This window comes from Protomyctophum parallelum, assembly GCF_964188405.1.
Source record: "Protomyctophum parallelum genome assembly, chromosome: 14".
NCBI lineage: Eukaryota > Metazoa > Chordata > Actinopteri > Myctophiformes > Myctophidae > Protomyctophum > Protomyctophum parallelum.
The window spans coordinates 32,938,026-32,953,144 of record NC_139709.1 but is presented as its reverse complement, the minus strand read 5'-3'; the positions used below and the strand labels follow the sequence as shown (position 1 = coordinate 32,953,144).

The following is a 15,119-nucleotide window of genomic DNA, read 5'->3' as shown; positions in this document are numbered from 1 at the left end:
AAATGGGACTCGTCGTGGCGACCGAGAACTGGAATCCAACGCGTGTTTTATTATAGTCTTACTTAGTCGTGCCAGATACTGCAAGGTGAGCAGGATCTTGGTCTCCACGTTGAGTGTCTGGTTGCTGCTCAGGCCCAGGCTCTCCAGGGTCTTCTCCGTCAGCTGGCCACTCTTCTTGTAGCAGCTGACCAGCAGAGGGCTCACCACAATGTCCCCCACGTTCCCGTAGAAATAGGGTAAAGTGCCGTGACCTGCAAAGAAAGGGCCATTTAGACCCGAGTTAAAAACGTTCACTTTGAAATAATATATGTTCAAAGATTTGCGCCACATTTTTACGATTTTTCAAAAATATTTAGCTATTGAAAAATAGCAGATCTATAAGCTCATAGCGCGCCACCGAGTGGCGCGCTACGAGCTTATAGATCTGCTATTTTTCGAACGTTCAGTGTAAAAACAGCAGATCTACAAGCTCACAGAGTTCCATAGCTGTGACGCGTCACAAGCTTGTGGATCTGCAAATTTATTTTCCAGCGAAGATATTTCGGTGTAGATTAGATGACATTCTGGTGGTCAGAAAAACAAGGACACACAGAGAGAGAAGCCAGTTGTTTGTTCTGTTGTACCGATGAGAATGACAGGGCGAACGCCCGACGTGTTGAGCAGGTTGTCGGGGACGATGACGGTCTCTCCGGCGGTGACCGGATGGGGCTGAAGGACCCCTCCCGACGCCAGCGGAGGAGGCTGCGGAGCGGCCATGGTCAGCACGGAGCCTGCTGGGGGGGAATGAAACAAGACAAGCCCTAGCTGGTCATTACTGGGTCGGTGTGTGTGTGTGTGTGGTGTCTCATCACACGGTTACTTATTAATTTAACCCATTCTGACCTGAGATCAGATTCTAAAAATGTCTTCTACATCCTGACAGTTTTCCATTCTGACCTGAGATCAGATTCTAAAAATGTCTTCTATGTCAGTCGCTCTTCGATAGCAGACCTACCTCAAAAATAGCAGACCTACAAGCTCGTAGCGCGCCACCGAGTGGCGCGCTACGAGCTTGTAGATCTGCTATTTTTAAATAGCTAAAGCATTTTCATGTCAAGGACCCCCAGAAATTGGCCGCCGACCCCCCCCCCCCCCCCCCAATAACAATATGTTGTTCCAGGGACCCCCCCAGAAGCAAAGACTTTAGTTAAAAATGTTCGCTCTGAAAGAATATATATTCCAAATTTGCGGCACGGTGCGATGAGCTTGTAGATCTGCTATTTTTCAATAGCTAAAGCATAACATCATGCTTAAAACACCAAAATGGGTTTCCGCCTAGAATAATAATCAGTTACTTATTTATTATTATTAATATTATTTATTATTTATAGTTATTTATTAAGCACATTTTGCAACGACCAAGGTCAACCAAAGAAGAGCTCAAATTAAAACCAAACAAGCAAGAGATATAGAGCAATAGATTCAAACAAGATGATTCTTTTTTTCTAAACGAGCAAGCAAATATACTCCACCGGAATATAAAAGTGGGCTAAAAACAGCATCAGACATTATTTTCTCCACTAAAGAAAAGCATCTTTCTCTGTTGCCATGACTGTGTAAACTTTACACAGTCATGGCAACAAGAGATGCAATGGCAACTGAGCGGAAACAAATGACTATGAGACTCGAATACAAGGGAGATTATGCCTTCTTTTTTAGGGGGAGAGATGATGGCCGCGATGTGTTTCTGTTCCCGACGTGCAGCTTCAAGTAGTTGGAAAAGATGTGAAAAGAGGAGCCTATTAAGAACTATAATAGCCGTCTGACAGACATTCCGTCCTCAATCTGCAGCAAACCTCCTGCTTGAACCAAATAACAATTTAAACCAAATTATGTCAAATCACTTAAAGGTTTCATGACATTCATTTTCCTTTATTTTTCTAAAAAAAGACTATGACTAAAACTAAATGTGCTGTCAAAATCAACGCTAGTATAGTCAATTCACCCTTTTGTCAAGTCCCGCCCATGGTTGTGCCCCTCTTCGCACCCATTGGTTGGACAAAAATCCTCTCTCTCCATCCACTACCATTGAAATAACATGTTTTTCAGTTGCTTCGTATTGAATATTCTGTGCATTCAATTTTTATTTTAAACTTGGCGTCAGTAAAAAAGGAACATCAAAGGTGCAGCTATGGTGACTGCAGGGCTGATATCATGTTTGTTCTTAGTTGTTTCCAAAAAAAAATGACGTTTTTAGCAAATTCAACATAAACAAGGCGTAACAGGGCAGGAAGAGCAGGCTGTGGTTAGTCAGGGACCAATCAGAAGGCAGACAAATGGTTGAATTACAGCTCAGATGGAAATGGAGCAGCATATAGGGGCGGGGCCAGAGGGATCATCACACCTGGGTATGAGTGAGTGTGTGTGTGGAGGACTGACCTGGAGAGAAGGCGATTGGCCGAATGGCTGGCACGGGCACGGGCACGGTGGTCGCTGGAGCGTTGGCCGCCAGCGTGTTGGGATGCCAACTCCGGTGGCGCTTTTTGGGAGGACCGGAGTTCATGGCAGAAGAGTTCATGGTAGGACAAGCTGAACAGCAAAGAAAAGAAAGAAGACAAAAGAAAGAAAGAAAGAAAGAAATTAAAGACTGCAATCTACTTTGAAAATAGCAAAGAATACATCAAATAAAGCTCACAACGCATCGCAACGTGACGTGCTGTGAGCTTGTAGATCGCCTATTTTCGCTGGAAAAACATTGAGTGTCGAGTAGTGGACATTGGGAATTATACGCAGGAGGGGGGCAGGGAGGGAGCCCCAGACCTCCCGGGCCGCAGACCCCGGACAATCTGAAAGTATTCTCACTCGGAGTGTGTGTGGGTGTGTGTGTGTGTGTGTGTGTGAGGGGTTCTTACGAGCGCTGTCTCCCATGTCTGCGCTGCGATAGCCCTGGCCTTGAATACCGACGGAGACCTGGGAGGGAGTCAGTAAGGGAGGGCGCGGGTCAATGCCAGGTCCGTTCACCCTCAGAGCCGTGGGCACTGCAGAAACACACACAAACAAGAACACGCATGCAAACGTTGATTAGGGATTTCAAGACATTTTAAATGTGTCGTTTTTAAATGGCTACACAAAATGCTTTGTGTGCATTTAAAACCCATTCTGACCTGAGATCAGATTCTAGAAATGTCTTCTACATCCTGACGGTTTTCTGAAAAAGCTATGTTTCTATGTCAGTCGTTCTTCGATTTTTCAAAAATAGCAGACCTACAAGCTCGTAGTGCGCCACTCGGTGGCGCGCTATGAGCTTGTAGATCTGCTATTTTTCAATAGCTAAAGCATAACTTAATGCTAGCACCAAAAGGGGATCCCGCCCAGAATGGGTTAACGGACACTGTGCGCACTAAGCCTACGCAATAAAGAGAATGAGAAAGTGTGAAAGAAAACATGTATATATATTTTTTTATGGTTCTACATACAGCGCATGAACGTGTGCTTAAAACGTTTACCGTCTAGTAAGCCGAAGCAATAAATAAAGATGAGTCAGGCCTAACACTGAAGATATTGATTTCCTATAGATGAGTGGCTATTGCCAATGACCTGATGGGGCGTTTTTCCAATCTCATATTCACTGTGTATGCATTACGCTAAAACATTGATTGGTGTGTGTGTGTGTGTGTGTGTGTGTGTGTGTGTGTGTGTGTGTGTAGCCTTTTGCCTGTCAATATCACAACCTTGTAAAGTGGCTAATGGATAGCGAGGCCTTAAAAAGCCATTATGGCATTCTTGTGCGCGTGCATGGAGGCGATTTGTTTGCATTCATATCTGTCTATTGTATTCACACGTATGGCCCTCGCTTATATATACAGTATAGGTGAGGTATCGGTGTCTCTTCAAACTAACGAGAGCCTGGATACAAAACGGGAAGGCGGCGCGAAAGTGTTTTAACTATGCATTTACAATATTGATTTTCCACATTCTATGCAGAGCTTGGACTTAACCCATTTTGAGTGGGAACCCATTTTGGTGTTAGCATTACGCTATGCTTTAGCTGTTGAAAAATAGCAGATCTACAAGCTCGTAGCGCTCGTAGGTCTGCTATTTTTTTTAAATCGAAGAACGACTGACATAGAAACATAGCTTTTTCAGAAAACAGGTCAAAATGGGTTAAGCTAAACAAAATTCAATATGCAATAGGGAGAGAGTAGAGAGAGAGAGGGGGGGGCTGACTGAACACTGCAGAAATATTGGCTATATTGGAGAGAGAGAAGAAAAAAAGAGGTCCACCTATTGGCAGAGTCTTGGTCCCTGGCGTGGAAGCGGCCTGTGGCTTGAGAAAGCTGCAGTCCCTGCTCACGTCCGGCCCTCCTCCTCCTCCGAAGAACATCGATGAGGCCTGTGTGCTTCTCATTGGTGGAGACTCTAGAGGGGGGGGGGGGGGGGGGAACCAGCAGCATGCCGTTAATATGGACAATGTGACAATTAGTGGACTTACTGAAATGGTATGTTTCGTCGTAATTTCAAGGAGCCTTAGTTTGTCATACATCATCAGGCCCATTTTGATTTGATTCATCTCTCTTGAGTCACGGCACAATTCTACCGGGTTGTGTAAACCACAACAGACGGCCATATTTTGAATCTATTGCCCGAGTTTCACAACTATAGGCTTCTTGTGTGATCATCGGCATAGTAGATCTTAAACAACATAGTGCTTTGGGTTGAACTCCTATTAACACACTAGTGAAATCCCTTTACGGGAGGAAAAAGTTAAACATTTACACTCTCGGTATAGTATAGAACTAGAAAAAGTGCCCTTCTGGGCACAGGTCTCCACCAGGTTATCCACAGATCCGTGCAGTTAGAGGTAAAAACACTTTTGGGCCAGTTATAGCGCCACCTTGAGGCTGAGTTGAAATTGTTCATGTGGCATTTCGTCCTCGGCCTAGTGGGAATGTGGGTGCACAATTTCACGGAAATCACGCGATGTGTTCATGATTTGCAGCATTTTGTTTGAAACTGAGCACTCCTGTGAACTTTGGAAGCCAATCTTAACCAATCAGGATGGAGTCTGAGAAATCTGAAAGACCCGTTTCGTTGAATGGCTCTAGAGAGACTGTGTACTAATTTGCGTGATGTTTGGACAAAATCTGTAGGTGTACTGTGAAAAAACTTGTTTTGCACAAAGCGGCCTCCTGGTGGCGCTATAACAGGCCGTTCTGGAAAGTTTGGGGCAGAGGTTCATCGTTGGCATCCAGGGAGTGTGTGTGCAAAATTTGGCATCGACCGGGTTAACGGTGGCCGAGATTAGCTGTTCACGGACACACGGACGGACACACACACGGACGGACGGACACACACACGGACGGACGGACACACGGACGGACGAAGTGCAAAACATACTCTCCCCACATGCCTTCGGCCTGGTGGAGACAATGAGTATACATTGTCGCGGCTCGCCTGCCTCGCAGGAGCACATAACAGAGCCCCGATTGGTAACAAAATAACTCTTTGGGGGGCTTTAACGGTATTGATTTCTCCTGAAGCTGGAGAGCTTTCAGAGCTTGTTGTCAGCAACGCAGCGATCTCAAACACTATAGCACGCTGAGCCGTGCTGTGTTGCAACTAGGCTCTCGTTGTTAGCATAACTCGCAGCCTGCTATCTCCCTGACTGCGACCTTGAGGCACATCCTGCTCCCAAAAAAAGAGGTCGGTCATGCTCACTCGGGAGGCGGAGGAGGAGGGAGGAGGGATTGGCCCCGGGCCGCCATGATATATCCACCACAACCACCCCCCCCCCCCCCCCCCCCCCCCCCCCCACACCAAGCCCATAAACGGCTGCTGGTTACGGAACCCGTGTTTATCCAACACTGTTTGCTGATAACCCATTTTGGGAGCGGGAACCCCTTTTGGTGTAAGCATCATGTCATGCTTTAGCTATTGAAAAATAGCAGATCTACAAGCTCATGGCGCGCTTCGAGATTGTAGGTCTGCTATTTTAGAAAAATCGAAGAACGACTGACATAGCTTTTTCAGAAAACTGTCGGGATGTAGAAGACATTTTTAGAATCTGATCTCAGGTCAAAATGGGTTAAGCGATCAGCGATGAGCTTTTTTGGGTGTTTTGCGTAATGACCACATGACATGTACAGTATGCTCTGGAATGCTTTTTAGTCATAGCACAAAAAAGGTTTGATTGCACCGTGAATCGCAGCCAACTGACCAAATGAGACCATCAATAGTATATAGCCATGGGAACCGGAAACATCGACCCAGCGAGATATCTGGTGTTTAGCTATTAATCCAGAATTTATATTATTCTTTTGTTACCATATTTGTATTATTTTAGCATCCCGTCGCTATAGGCAACGCTCACTTCCATGTCGTGACGTCACCGAAATCCAAAAACTATCTTTTAGTTAGGGCTCAGATTGAGGTAGCTTAAATTAAACGGGTTGAGAATCACTGCTAGAGCCGTAAAAATCTTCTATTATAGACAGAATATTCCACAATAGAGCAGTGGTTCCAAAACCTTTTCATGTCGAGGACCCCCAAATTGACACTTATCAGCCCCGCGGACCCCCATGTGAAAAAAGCTATGCCAGGGACCCCCATAATAGAAGACTTTTACGGCTCTAGCAGTGATTCTCAACCCGTTTAATTTAGGGTGCAGTACTTAGTTTAGACAGTTTTTGGTTTAAAGACTAGTCATTGGGTTAGACCAGTCATTAGTCCTACAACTACAACCTATCTCAAACCCTCACCCTAACCCTATAACCTCCCACGGGGCAGCACACCTGAACCTAACCTCAACCCATTTTGACTTGAGATCAGATTCTAAAAATGTGTTCTATGTTTATGAAAAGCTATGTTTCTATGTCAGTGGTTCTTCGATTTTTCAAAAGTAGCAGACCTACAAGCTCACCGAGTGGCGCGCTATGAGCTTGTAGATCTGCTATTTTTCAATAGCTAAAGCATAACGTAATGCTAACACCAAAAGGGGTTCCCGCACAGAATGGGTTAACCCATGGCTAACCGATGACTATAGTCTAAACTAAGTATGCACCCCGTCTGGCTATGCGAGAGAGCAGGTCTCACCTGACAGAGGGAAGGGGGAGTTGTTGCGTTGGTGTCCGTTGGTGCCTCCTCCTCCTCCTCCTCCTCCTCCGTTCTCCTTGCTGCTGCCCAGGGAGGAGCAGGAGGAGGAGCTGGGCTTGGAGGAGGTGGGGGCGCTGCCGCCGCTGGAAAACTGACGCGTTTTACAGTCTGGAGGGGGAGAACGAGAGCCACGAGAATGGAGAGAGAGAGAGAGGGAGAGAGGGAGAGAGAGGGGGAGAACGAGAGCCACGAGAATGGAGAGAGAGAGAGAGGACAGAAATGTGACACATGCCTTGTTGTATACACGCAGTGGTGTGGAGGAAAAACATTACTCAATTGTTTTACTTAACCCATTTTGACCCGAGATCACATTCTAAAGTTGTCTTCTACATCCTGACAGTTTTCTGAAAAAGCTATGTTTCTATAGATCTGCTATTTTTCAATAGCTAAAGCATAGCATAATGCTAACACCAAAAGGGGTTCCCGAACCCAAAATGCGTTAACCCATTTAGACCTGACGATTCTAAAAAAGATTTCTAAAAGGTTTTCTGAAAAACCTCTGTTTCTATGTCAGTCGTTCTCAAACATTTTCATGTCAAGGACTCCCAGAAATATTATGTAATTGGCCACCGACCCCCCCCCCCCCCCCCCATCTGAAAATATGTTGTCCGACATTTTCACGATTCTTCTAAAATAGCAGATCTACAAGCTCGTGGGCTTCTTGCTGACCTTTCCAGCAGATGATGCGTCCTTTGCACAGAGCACCCTGCGGGTTCTTCACCAGGTAGTATTTTAAGTGCTTCTGCTTCTTGGGCTGCGTCGACAGCTTCAGGTTGATGTGGTTCGAAAACTCTGTGAAGTAGCGGAAGCCCTTCTCGCCGCAGCCCACGCAGTTTCCTGAAAACCCTGGGAAAAAAACATAAATATTGAATCATCGGACGCAGTGTGTTTGTGCATGCGTGTTTGTGTGTGCGTGCGTCTGTGCGTGCGTGTTTGTGTGTGCGTGCGTCTGTGCGTGCGTGCGTCTGTGCGTGCGTGCGTCTGTGCGGGGAAAAAGAAAATGCAGCGTCAGGTCACATTTTTGGTAATTTACTGCTTGTCTTCAAATGTTAAAGGACCACTTCACCACTTTTCAACCTACCTTCATATAATAGGTCCTCACTAATAATCATGAAAAAAATGGCACGATTCTTTTCCTACTCGGTCTGTGTCTCATAGGAGGGCTGTGGGGCAGTTTATAGAAACCGTCTTCCGTCTAATATTATTACGAAGATAAGGTTGAAAAGTGGTGAAGTGGTCCTTTGTACGGGAACCCCTTTTGGTGTTAGCATTATGTTATGCTTTAGCTATTGAAAAATAGCAGATCTACAAGCTCATAGCGAATCTGATCTCATGCAGGTCAGAATGGGTTAAGAATGTTATTCAGGCCCAGGCCGTAGCGTAACGGTCTGGGCACCGGACTGGTAATCCAGTCAGAGTGTGCCGCGGGTTCGACTCCCGGACCCGACACGGCCTTTACTGCATGTCATCCCCCCATCTCTCTCCCGTTTCCTGTCAGCCTACTGTCTGTCCCTTCAAAAATCAATAAAAGGCGTAAGCCGCAAAAAAAATATCTTAAAAAAAAAAAAAAAATGTTATTCAGATAATGTGCTGTCTAGAGTGTCCTCCTCCTGGCCTGAGAGGGCTCGACAACGTCACCCCCACCAACGTCACCCCGTGATGAGTTTCGTCTTTTTAGATGCATTTTTGGAACAAACCTAAAAGTGCATTTTTTCCATTCTCGTCGGGCAGAAAGCGCCGGTCCACGGCGCACACCAAGATGTGCTCGGGGGCGCTGGGGGACTTGGCACCGACCAGCTCGAAGCCAGCTGGGGCCTCGATGCTCTCTGTCGCCATGGAGACGAGACGCAGGTCCTTGCCGGCCTGACAGAAGCCTGAGGAGAAAAGAGAGGTTTGTGTAATTCAGAGAGGAGGGAAAACAAGCACACACACAGGATATATACAGGAGCTTTTACTTCTAGTTGATTGTTGCTGGTCGACTAGTCGCTTAGTTGACTAGTTGTTTAACCCATTCTGACCTGAGATCAGATTCATACGAGGTTTCCACTGGACACACACTGGTCTGACTAACTAGGCCTACCTATTATGTCATCTTTTATACATTTTGTATTTATTTTTTAATAATAGTTGTACATTTAGAAACTGTGTACGTTGGTGACTATCTAAGCTGATCTTGAGGCCTGCAAAATATTTTCTTATCAACTAGTCAACATGTGTACCAACAAGATCGACTAGTGGATTTACTAGTCGACTAGTTGAATAATCGACTAGTTGCTTAAAGACCCGCTTCGAATGTTATCAACCCATGTTCTTATCAAGACAATGCAGCCCAAGACATTTCCTACATACTGCCTACCGCGAGACCTGAGGCCCATTCTACAAACGCCTCCTAAATCAGTAGGTCTTTTTTTCCTATTTCTTCTCCCAAAAGCAGATACATAGGCTCGCAGCGCAGCACGAAGTGGCGTGCTGTGAGCTTATATATCTGCTATTTTTTTTAATAGCCAACGTATAAGCTCTAAAATGACACGGATACTTTCCCAGGTTTTAATGGGCTATTCTTGTGCAGAATAAAGTCAATATACAATTGTTTATAATCCATACGTAGTACGTACACATACTGTATTAGGACGCTTGGCAATAACTTCCATACAATATGGTTAGTGTTATACAAACGTGTTGTGTCTCTGTTGTCAAATTGACACATCAACTTTCAATTTTGGGGTAAAGATAAATGATGCAAGGTAGTGGTGATTTTTGTTGCACTCAAAGGTCCTGAAACTTGGCACGGATTAATCTAACGTCAATATGTACTCAGTAGTACTGACATGACGTTTACGTACCCTTATCCTTAACCCATTTCAATCGAGACCGATTCTACAAAATGTCTGTCTAAATCCTGACATAGAAAAACCCTATGTTTCTATGTCAGTCGTTCTCAAACATTTTCATGACAAGGACCCCCTACAAATATATGTATTTGGCCGCCAACCCTCATCTGAAAATATGTTGTTCCAGGGACCCACCCCCCCCAGAAGAGTTCAAAACTGAAAGAAGTTCATAGCAAAATATTAGCAGAAGGAGGAGAGGACACTGGAGCAGCACGGACATTTTAAGCCTTTTATTTAGGCGCTAGTATACAAAAAAGACGTTTCAACCTAGAAGGTCTTCATCTTGACTCCGATTAAGACCTTCTAGGTCGAAACGTTAGTCGTTCTTTATATACTATATATAGCACCTAAATAAAAGGCTTAAAATGTCCGTGCTGCTCCCAGTGTCCTCTCCTCCTTCTCCCATTTAGGCCTGATATAAATAAAATAAAAAAAGTCTTCTGAAAGAATATATATTCAAAGCTTTGTAGCCGCATTTTCACGATTTTTCGAAAATAGCAGACCTACAAGCTCATAGCGCGCCACTCTGTGGCGCGCTATGAGCTTGTAGATCTGCTATTTTTCAATAGCTAAAGTATGACATAATGCTTTAAAACACCAAAAGGGGTTCCCGTCCCTGAATGGGTTAAAGGTACAGAGTACTCGGAACTCAACTCAATCCTAGAGGTGTGTGATGTGTGTTATAATTTAGCTATTGAAAAATACCAGATCTACAAGCTACGAGCTTGTAGGTCTGCTATTTTTGAAAAAAATCTTGAAAATTTGGCTCAAATCTTTGAATATATATTATTTCAGAGCGAACATTTTTCTTATTTCGACGTCAAGCCTTAAATGGGTTAAAAGCTAAAATGCGACACAGACGTGTTCCAGGTCTCAATGGGCTAAATGCTCTAGTGATGGTTGGTTTGGTTTGGTGGTGTGTGTGATGTTGAGCCCCCTTACCGTCCAAGGTGCAGCTTCCGTCCGGGACGGGGGTCTGTAGGTAGGGGAGGGGAGGGCTGTTGCTGGTGTCCGAACCGTCGTCCTCTTCCTTGACGTCGTTGGAGGTTAAGTGACCGTTCAGGAGGTCCTGGCCCGGGGGGAGGGGGGGCTCCCCGCTGTGGAGAGACAGGCTGCCCTTGGGCTTCATGTCTGAGAGAAACACAACGGTCAGACGTCACTCAACGTTGATTCACTTTTATGTCAGTGGTTCTCAAACCTTTCCACGTCAAGGACACCCCCGAATTGACACTAATTAGACCCCCCTTTGAAAATACATGTGTGAGAGGGAGGATGGCTGATTTAAGCAGTCACACCTGGCCTGAGTCAAACTAGAGCTGGACTCAGAGCTGGGTGTGGCTGCACACCTGTTGTGCATCATGGACTTGATCAAGGCACAACAGGTTAAATCAGTCATCTCCCTCTCACAACATGCCAAGGACCCCCCCATAAGAGATGATTTTTTTACGGCTCTAGCAGTGATTCTCAACCAGTTTAATTTCAAGGGCCCCCCAGGTTTGACCTGAATTAGTCTACGGACCCCCCCCCCCCCCCCCTCCCCCATCTAATGGCATTTCTATCTCTGGGACCCCCAATGCATATTGTAAAATCAATGTTATTTAACCCATTCTGACCTGAGATCAGAAATCTTGACAGTTTTCTGAAAAATCTATGTTTCTGTGTCCTATACAAGCTCCGAGCCACCGAGTGGCGCGCTATGAGCTTGTAGATCTGCTATTTTTCAATAGCTAAAGCATAACATGATGCTAACACCAAAATGGGTTAAACTCACTTTGCCACTCACTTTATACATGCATATAGCCTCTATTGTAAAATGGTAAATGGTGCATTTATATGGCGCCTTTTATCCAAGGCGCTTTACATAGATTGTGCACTATACATTCATACATTCACCCATTCAAGTTCACAAGCACAGGTCAACCAATGCCCCTCCCGGCCCATTACAGAGCAATGTCTGCCTGCCATGACATTTCAATGATTCTTATTGGATTTTCTCAAAACTATAAACGTGCATTACATTACAAAGACGTGCAAAAAGGAAACCAAAAACTGAAATACCTTCAGTTCAGTGGTGCAAAAAGTGCTCGCATGTTTTACTTAGGTGACCGTGTAATGTACAAAAGCATTGGCATCCAAATGTACTTGAAGTACTGAAAGTAAAAGCACTTATGATGTAGAATGTCTCATTCCGAGTTTACAAATGTTTTTGAAAGTAGCAGATCTACAAGCTCACAATGCGTCGCGATTCGCGACGCATTGTGAGCTTGTAGATCTGCTATTTTCAAATGGATGAAATGTATATATACTGTAGGGCTGAAGTGGTTACTGTATGTTTTGTAATAATAATAATCATGTAACTAGTAACTAAGGTTTTCAAATAAATGTAGTGGTGTAAAAGTACAATATTTGCCTCTGAGATGCAGTGGAGTAAATTGTAAATACTCAAGAATTGTACCTAAGTACAGTACTTAAGAAAATGTACTTAGTTACTTACTTCACACCACCGCCTAAGACGGTGACGCGGCATTGACAATAATGAGCCATGAGATGTGTGTGTGAAGGAGCACTTAACAACTCTAGTAGCACTTTTCATTATTCCTACAATTTGCTATCGCCACCGACGACAGCGTTTCCTCGTTTCCTTGGTAATCACGCAGTCATTGGTTTTTGCAGTTAGAGCAGCCGTATGTGTCTGAAGAAGACCGTTTTTTAGTCTTAAGACAAAAAATAAAGCTCCAACCCGGGAGCCCCTTTTAACCCATTTTGCGCGGGAACCCATTTTGGTGTTAGCATCATGTTATGCTTTAGCTATTGAAAAATCACACACGTGTGAACTGAGTGGTGCAATTCCCCCCCCCCCCCCCCTCTCTCTCTCTCTCTATCTCTCTCTCTCATTAGAGTCACTACCTCTCTCACTCTCTCTCATTAGAGTCACTACCCCTCTCACTGTTTTCTGGCGCCCCCTACTGCTATTTTTAAGTCACATACTCATGCTCACACAGACACACAAACAAGTACGAGACACACAGACACACAGACACACAAACACGTACGAGGACATTGCAAGCTGGTTGTAGGAGTGGTTGCACCACTCAAAAATAGAGAATCTACAAGCTCATAGCGCGCCACCGAGTGGCGCACTACGAGCTTGTAGGTCTGCTATTTTTGAAAAATCGAAGAGCGACTGACATATAGAAGTAATTTTTAGAATCTGATCTCAGGTCAGAATGGAAACTGTCAGGATGTAGAAGACATTTTTAGAATCTGATCTCAGGTCAGACTCAGAATGACCTAGTCCTGATTGGCTCCGAAACCACATACTCTGAAACGCCGCCTAAGCCAATGGGAGTGCCTCCTAAGCCACCTGAAAAGGCTGCAACGCGGAAGTGTTTACCCAGAGCCAGACTCTTGCTACACCGCAGTATAGTGTATATAACCCCAAGCCCCCCATGGGAGGCTCTCCAACGCTGAAGCCGCTCGGCCTACACTGGCCACATCTGGGACTGCAGGCGGACCCGTCGGATTCATGACGAGGAAACCCCCGTGCAGCTGGGGGGTTTAACCCATTCTGAACTGAGATCAGATTCATACGAGGTTTCCACTGGACACACACTGGTCTGATTAACCCATTCTGACCCGAGATCAGATTAAAAAAATGTCAGTCGCTCTTCGATTTTTCAAAAATAGCAGACCTACAAGCTCATAGCGCGCCACTCGGTGGCGCGCTATGAGCTTGCAGTGATTGAACCGACAAAAAGGCACGCCGCAAACAAACGCAAACAACAGTCACGGTCTGTCACAGAGAAACTCCCCCCTCTCCCCCCCCCTCCCCCTCCCCTCCTCTCTCGCTCGCTCTCTCTCTCTCTCATTAGCAGGCAACAGTGCAGCACTATCTCTCTCTCTGTTTATGGCACAACAGCGCCCCTACTGGTACTAATAGTCATATACTGGTGCTCATTAACGTCACATAGATACGTGAACACAGACACACGCACATTGCTGTTCCTTGGAGTGGTTGCACCACTCAAAAAGTAATAATAATAATAGGGGGATAAAAGGGGACAGATGCTCAACGGAGAGCGCTTCGGAGTGTGGAGCGTTGGTTTGGTTACCTTCCATGCTGTTGCCAGGGTACTCTACTGCTCCGGCTGCAGATAGAGCTGGTTTGGTTACCTTCATACATACATAGAGTTACATATAGAGCTGGTTGGGTAATACCTTCCATGCTGTTGCCAGGGTAGGACTGCTCCGGCTCCAGATAGAGCTGTGTGAAGATGGGCTGCGGGTCTCCGCTGGTGGAGCGCAGCGACGCCTCGATGGAGTTATGGAGGGCCTCCTCGAAGCGAGCCGACTTCAGCTGCCCGGCGTACGAATTCCCCATTATCTGCAGAGAGAGAGAGAGAGAGACAGAGAGAGAGAGAGAGAGAGAGAGAGAGAGACAAGGAGAGTGGCTGAATGAATGACGACGACAGCCACTTGGAAATGCACTGCTCACATCGTTAAGCAGGAAGGGAAAGACGGGCAGCGTTGCACGGCGACAACATGCTCTATGAAAAGAGTAAAGGAAGAAACAGAAAAGGTGCTGGATGTCTCGCACACAGTGGACACGCACGCACGCACACGCACGTCGCACACGCACGGAATGTGGCGGCTTTGGAATGAAAACAGTGGAGTGGTGTCTTTCTCTCCAGCAGCATATCCATTAGTTACTCGGTTGCTGTTACAGTATGTGTTCTTCGAGGTATACTTGAAGTGTCGTCCTGTGTTGTTGTCACTTGAGCTTTTGGAGTGACAAAGGTTCTTCTCACAATGGGCTGAATATACTACACATATGTGGTGCGCACGTGCGCGCACACTCACTCACACACACGCACACTCACACCAAAAAGTCACCTATTTCTCAATTTTGTAGCCCAAGCGTAAAGGCCATGGCTCTTTTCTCTTCTGTCTTATTCTGTCACTCTGCCTGCCCTGCACGGTGTGTGTGTGTGTGTGTGTGTGTGTCCCTGTCCCCCCCCCCCCCCTCCCCCGTACCCCAATGTCCACTTGGGGACATCTGCCGGGGTCGGCTGTGTGGGCCTGAGGTTGAGTGGCTCT

At 45.7% G+C, this 15,119-nt stretch overlaps 1 protein-coding gene across 1 annotated transcript in view; it reads right to left on the bottom strand.

Moving 5' to 3' along the window:
• The window catches only part of greb1l (GREB1 like retinoic acid receptor coactivator), a 40,991-nt gene extending 26,585 nt beyond the window's left edge, over window positions 1-14,406 (bottom strand). Inside the window, exons 1-10 of the mRNA XM_083781636.1 lie at window positions 14,241-14,406; window positions 10,965-11,153; window positions 8,829-9,005; window positions 7,801-7,977; window positions 7,072-7,239; window positions 4,264-4,398; window positions 2,892-3,017; window positions 2,419-2,568; window positions 624-770; window positions 63-251 (exon numbers count right to left, since the gene is read on the bottom strand). Coding sequence (XP_083637762.1) covers window positions 63-251; window positions 624-770; window positions 2,419-2,568; window positions 2,892-3,017; window positions 4,264-4,398; window positions 7,072-7,239; window positions 7,801-7,977; window positions 8,829-9,005; window positions 10,965-11,153; window positions 14,241-14,403 — 1,621 coding nt within the window. The 5' untranslated portion in view covers window positions 14,404-14,406. The remainder of the gene's footprint in view (window positions 1-62; window positions 252-623; window positions 771-2,418; window positions 2,569-2,891; window positions 3,018-4,263; window positions 4,399-7,071; window positions 7,240-7,800; window positions 7,978-8,828; window positions 9,006-10,964; window positions 11,154-14,240) is intronic.
• Window positions 14,407-15,119: the final 713 nt, after the last annotated feature.